This window comes from Tachypleus tridentatus, chromosome 1 (genome assembly GCF_004210375.1).
Source record: "Tachypleus tridentatus isolate NWPU-2018 chromosome 1, ASM421037v1, whole genome shotgun sequence".
Taxonomy (NCBI): Eukaryota; Metazoa; Arthropoda; class Merostomata; order Xiphosura; family Limulidae; genus Tachypleus; species Tachypleus tridentatus.
In genome coordinates, this window is record NC_134825.1 from 47427715 (window position 1) to 47433872 (window position 6158).

The following is a 6158-nucleotide window of genomic DNA, read 5'->3' on the forward strand; positions in this document are numbered from 1 at the left end:
GTAAGTCTGAGGGGCTCATATTACTAAAAATCAGGTTTCGATACTCGTTGTGAGCACAAAACAGATAGCCCATTGCATATCATTGTGTTTGACAACAAACGGCTTGTTTATTTTGAATTTCGCGCAAAGCTTCACGAGGGCTGTTTGCGCTAACCGTCTCTAATTTAGCACAATAAAACTAGAGGAAAAGCAAGGAGTCAGCGTCACCCACCGCCAACTCTTGTGCTACTCTTTTACCAACGAATAGTGGAATTAATCGTCCCATTATAACGCCTCCACGGCTGAAAAAGCAAGCTTGTTTGGTGTGACGGAGATTCGAACCCGCAATCCTCAGATTGCGAGATAAGCACCCTAGCTACCTGGCCATGCCGGGCTATTTCTAGAATGTTATATTCTCTTTTCACGTGATACTTAAAACATGGTCTAACCTGCCGGGCCAACAACAGACAGCCAAATATAAAGTAGTCGACTTTTTCAACTGGCATAAAGCTACCATTGATGTGTTCTCACAAGTTATTGACCAAAACAATGATTTCTTAAACCTTTATTTGCTTGTGTAACTCTTCGGTTTCATCCTTGAAATTGTACATTTAGCCACTTTTTGAAGTATTTGGTAAAACTATATGTATTTCATTTAAGTCAAACAACTTGTCTGACATCGATAGATTTCGTTCAACCGTCGATTCTAAATGATAAGGTAGTTACGAACCATCAGATCTATTCCAAAATTACATACAAGATTTTACAAACTCGACTTTACTAAACAAAAGATATATATATTTGTTTACTTATTCTCATGCGAATTTAGCACATGCGTGCTAATTACCGGGTACGACTGCAAACAACATGCTTTCAATTGTGTTTTTATTTTCCCCACACAGTTCAAGTCGGTTGCCGTGGTCGCCCACTGTCATGGCCATCTTGACACTAACTACCCCTTCAGCTGTCTGTTGATATATTGATGACAACGCGGGTTAACATCCCATATTATTTACTAATATTTTATTATGGTTTTTCTACATGATTGACGTGGAATTACTTTCAGTCAATAGTATTTTTACAAATATTCACAATTGTATTAAATCATAAGGCTTAAATACAGTGTAGGCTTAAATATCTGTGTTTTCTAATGCCATTTTTCTCCACTTAACATCTTTATAAGCAGTCGTTTTTGTGTCTCTAAACTAAACCCCACCACCTTGCCACATTGGTTTGTAAGGAATAGTAGAAAACGCGGTATTATTTTAAGCAAGGAATTAGTGTTAAAAGAGGACAGATGCGTGTAATTAATAGTTCACTAATGCTAAAAGTGAGTACTGTTGGTATTTTACGCACAAAATTAATACGTATATATTTTCATATATATACATAACATTCTATTTTGCACCTATAGAAACAGTATTAATAACCATGATATCACCAAACTGACGCTATTGGTGGAACAGTTGTCTTTTTTATTTCTTTCGTATGTTCAAGCAAAGCTGCTTAAGAGATATCTGTACTAGCCGTCACTAATTTCGAATTGATAAACTGGAGGGAAAGAAAATAATTAATAGTGTCCAATCGTCAGCTCTTTGGCAACTCTTGTATGACCGAAAACCATGATTTTACGGTCGTTTTTACAAGAAACCAAAAAATTCAAATTGTCGAGCGGCATTTTTATGGGGTTTTTCGACAACAAAATGCGAATACTGGAGTCGCTGATCCCTTATCCGGCATGTTAACCAACAGGCCTGCTCACGATTGAATAAATAAAGAATATGATTTTTGAAATTGTTTACAATTTCATATAAATAGCAACATGATCAAGTATTAAAAAATGGTCAACGTGTGATCAAATTCAAAACTGTAAAGAGATTTTAAAACTGATTTAAAAAAAGTTATATTATTTGTACAATAATAGATGGCGCTATTGTAAATAGGAAATGTCTCGCATGAAGTTCACAACGAATGCTTCAAACGTCACAGGGGCCTGACGCGAATATTGATTATGGTGCTAAGATCGTTGGTTGGTTTTTGGAATTTCGCACAAAGCTATTCGAGGGCTATCTGTGCTAGCCGTCCCTAATTTAGCAGTGTAAGACTAGAGGGAAGGCAGCTAGTCATCATCACCCACCGCCAACTCTTTGGCTACTGTTTTACCAACGAATAGTGGGATTGACCGTAACATTATAACGCCCCCACGGCTGGGAGGGCGAGCATGTTTGGCGCGACTCGGGCGCGAACCCACGACCTTCAGATTACGAAGCGCACGCCTTAACGCGCTAGGCCATGCCAGGCCGCTAAGATCGTGAACTGAGACTTTAAGGATTGCAACAAGTTACAAGTAAAATGCTTTGCATTTTGGGACCGTGAGTATGCTGGTCAAATACTACTTACTATTCGACCAAACAGGAACAATTCTAGGTCTGGAAGTATATGCTGCCTTTTCTCTATCATATTAGTCCAAAACTATGGAAGTCTATGTGCAGATAACCTTTTGTGTAGCTTTGCGCTAAGATCCTGATAAATACAGATTATATTGATCATTCCTAGGAAGACATTCGACGCCCACCATAGCAGGTGGTTAAAACACTAGAGTCGTAATTTAAGGGTCTCGGTTTCGAATCCCCGTCACACCCAACATGTTCGCCCTTTCAGCCGTAAATGCGTTATAGTGTTACGGTCAAACCCACTATTCGTTGATATAAGAGCACTCTAATAGGCGGCCGTGGGTGATAATGACAAGTTGCCTTCCCTATAGTTTTACACTGCTAAATTAGGGACGACTAGCCCAGATAGCCCTCATGTAGCTTCAGGCGAAATTAAACAAAAAACAAAAACAGTTAACTATTTCCTATAAATATTCTTTTATGAATGTATAAAAAGCTTTCCATTGATTACAACAATATTATAACACTTATTTTTTTAAATTTTGGAATTAATCCCTAACGACGAGAAAACCCACATGTAGAGAAACATCTAAGCACGCCCTCTACATTCCTACACTCAATTACACAACCCCCTTCAAACATGTGTTCAGCTACCGGTCAGTAACCCTTTCTTTCTTTGTGAACCTGACGATGACCGAAGGTCGAAACTTTGTTTGCTCCTCTACTAGTGTTTTCTCTTTTCATACCAGCTGTTTTTAAATATATAATTGTGAATTAATATACAGCTATCCATGTTGTCAGCTAAAATGACAAATCATACCAGTTAATACAGTCACACAAACAGCAGGTCAATCTTACATAAGCATTTTACTAACGTACTATACAAGTTTCTCCCCTTTGTGAGTGTCATAACCAGTGAGCAGTTTCACCTTGACTTCTGCGTGTCACTCTGTCGTAAGAATCAGGTCACATGCTTACGTGATCTGCTAATCGATCCTTATAACGTCCTGTTTGTTTCTTTGACCGCTTCTGTCTGATCAAGGGACATGTAACAATTACCTTTTTTTTTTGTACCTATCAAACCTTTGATCGTATCTTACATTTTACGCATCCAATATTTTGACCACCATTTTCTATTCCAAAGAATTATACGCATACATCGAAAATGGATCCTTTAAAGTTTTGGATTTTTCGACACTACTTATATTTCCAGTCGTCCCACTGTTTTACTATACCATTAAAATGTCTGACCTCTTTAACACAAACACTAAGCCTCAGATGCTGCGATAAGCTACTATTAACATCACCTTGACTGAGCTTTTCAGACAAAAAATAAAGAGCTGAAGGCCTATACTGTAGTTATTTCTACTACGATTTGATGTCCCCATTGGTTCATTGCATTATTATACTTTGGAGCCAATACATATCACACTACGATTTGATGTCCCCATTGGTTCATTGCATTATTATACTTTGGAGCCAATACATATCAGCACAACATTGGCTGTCGTTCCTCCACTAAATCCCGCCCCCACCCAATAAAGGGTGAGTCTACGAAAGTATACCGCTAAATATCGGGTTTCCATACCCGTGGTAGGCAGAGCAAAGATAGCCCATTGTGTAGCTCTGTGCTTAATTTCAAAAACAAACAAACCTACATCGAATAAGTCGTCTAAACCCTAACACATGTTTTTACTTTTAAAGTTTAAACCAGAACTTTGAAAACGATATACATTGTTTCTATTCACATGGATACACTTTCCCATCAATTGTAAATTAACGAGAAACTTCAGTTTATAAATTAAATGCACAAGTATAGAGGTTTTGCGTGAACCTATTAGTGTCACGTGACCACAACAAGGTTTGTAAACATACCGCCATATTGGGTGGCAAGTGTCCCGCATGACTGAACGAGTTAACAACTGCTGTATTCAGTACTATTCACATGTAAATGGCTGCCGCTGGCTTTTCATCACTTGTAGCACACCTGACAGGTGCTGAAAAAGCCAGGTATGAGGAAAAAGTGAAGGAACTGGGTGTAGGAGACCCATATATGCTCCCGCCACATCCATTCGCAGTCTCATGAGTGTCAATATGAATTGTTGAAATTTAGAGACTGACTGTGTATCTCGGAAATATCTGTAAATTTGGTTGAATATGATCATCATCACTGCATATGACGGCATACCTGTACAGTATTTGACCTTCTCGTCGTCATTTGCAAAAGTAGCATCTTCGAAACAGTTCGCTTTTGCTATACTTTTATAGTGGAGGACTTCATTCCGCAACTGTTGGCATTCAGATTCAAGTCCAACTACGTCTGTGAATGATATTTCCGTCTGCATACATGTCTCAGTTGTATATTGTGATGTACACAAGTCAAAATTATTATATGTAGCTTCAAGTTCATCAGCAGAATCAGTACAGCTGCTATCAGTGGCAGCAGTGCCAGCAGATTCTATGAAAGCAAGGTCAAGCAGCCCAGCAGCAGCTTCATGTCTCTTTTGTTGTTCTTTTCTCCTTTTGGTAACTTCTTTCCTGTTTTCACATTTACACAATTCAGCAGCTTTCCTTCTCTTCAGGGCAGAACGTGTAAAATGAAATATGGAAGGTACATAGTCAGGTGATAGGGGATCATCACTCTTCGTCCCTGAAACAGAGTACAATAATTTAGTTAAGATATAGATCTAAAGGCATCATCAGATAATATTTATATATATAACAGATACACTGTACACTTTTAACTGAATATATATATATATATATAACTGAATATGCTGAACATTGTTTAACAACTGAATGTACAGCCAACAAAGTAATTATTTGCACACTTTTTAATCTTGTGCCAGTTGTGGTTTTCTGATGAATCACTTAAATTGGTCCTTTAAGAGATATTAACATTTTGTCTTAATGTACAAATGACCTATTCATCATGATACTAATTAGTACATGGTACTAATAACCTATTCATCATGAATGATATTGTTCCTTCAGTAAATTTACTATTCAGTTATTTAAAAGTAAAAGAAAAGTGTGCAAAAAAATTTCTTTCACTGGTGCTGCAGTGTGTTCTGCTATACATAAATCATGCATGTACGTTTCAATTTATTCAGCCTGGCTATAGATGAATTATACATACCTGACACAAAATGTTTACTACAAAGTCTGTTGTGCTCTGTGGGTGTCCAGTTTTTCCTATTGACAGCTGCAATCCATCGTCTTCTTCGGTCGGGATCTTTAGGAAATCTGTAGTATGACACATTTTCCACCTGTCCATGTCGATTTGAACAGTTAAATGCACAACACGAGTGTACCATCGCGCACTTTTGACTATGAATCACCCTTGTGTTGGAATATAAACACACCGAGCGTGCCACCCATCATGGCGGTCAGCAGTAACTAGGTCAAGAGTGACGTCACACGCAAAACCTCTATACGTGAACATACAGTAATAATAACAAAACATAAACATGTTTAAATATGATTCACAAACAAGTTATTACAAGTGCAAATACATATATGCATGTATAATATTTTGAGGTTCCAGTGTTGAATACTTGAAATATAAAATAATTGGTTATGAATTATCATAAAAGAAATACCACTTTTTTATACCAACATAGAGTTGGTTTTATGTATATAAGAAAGGTAAAAATGACAAATGTTACTCATATATCATATTTCAAAAAATATTATCATTCTGTATTTCAACTCATATCTGAGAAATATGGTCTGTTTATTACTTGTTTAATCAAACACTGTTTCAAGACACCCGCTATCAGTTTC

The 6158-nt window shown here is 37.3% G+C and overlaps 1 protein-coding gene across 1 annotated transcript; it reads right to left on the reverse strand.

Moving 5' to 3' along the window:
- Positions 1 to 2793: 2793 nt before the first annotated feature.
- Positions 2794 to 5800, reverse strand: LOC143248957 (uncharacterized). The gene is made up of 2 exons (XM_076498049.1): positions 5512 to 5800; positions 2794 to 5022 (listed from the first exon to the last, which is right to left on the reverse strand). The coding sequence occupies exons 1-2, from the start codon at positions 5687 to 5689 to the stop codon at positions 4310 to 4312; spliced, it is 891 nt and encodes a 296-aa protein (XP_076354164.1). The 5' UTR covers positions 5690 to 5800; the 3' UTR covers positions 2794 to 4309.
- Between the last annotated feature and the right edge of the window lie 358 nt (positions 5801 to 6158).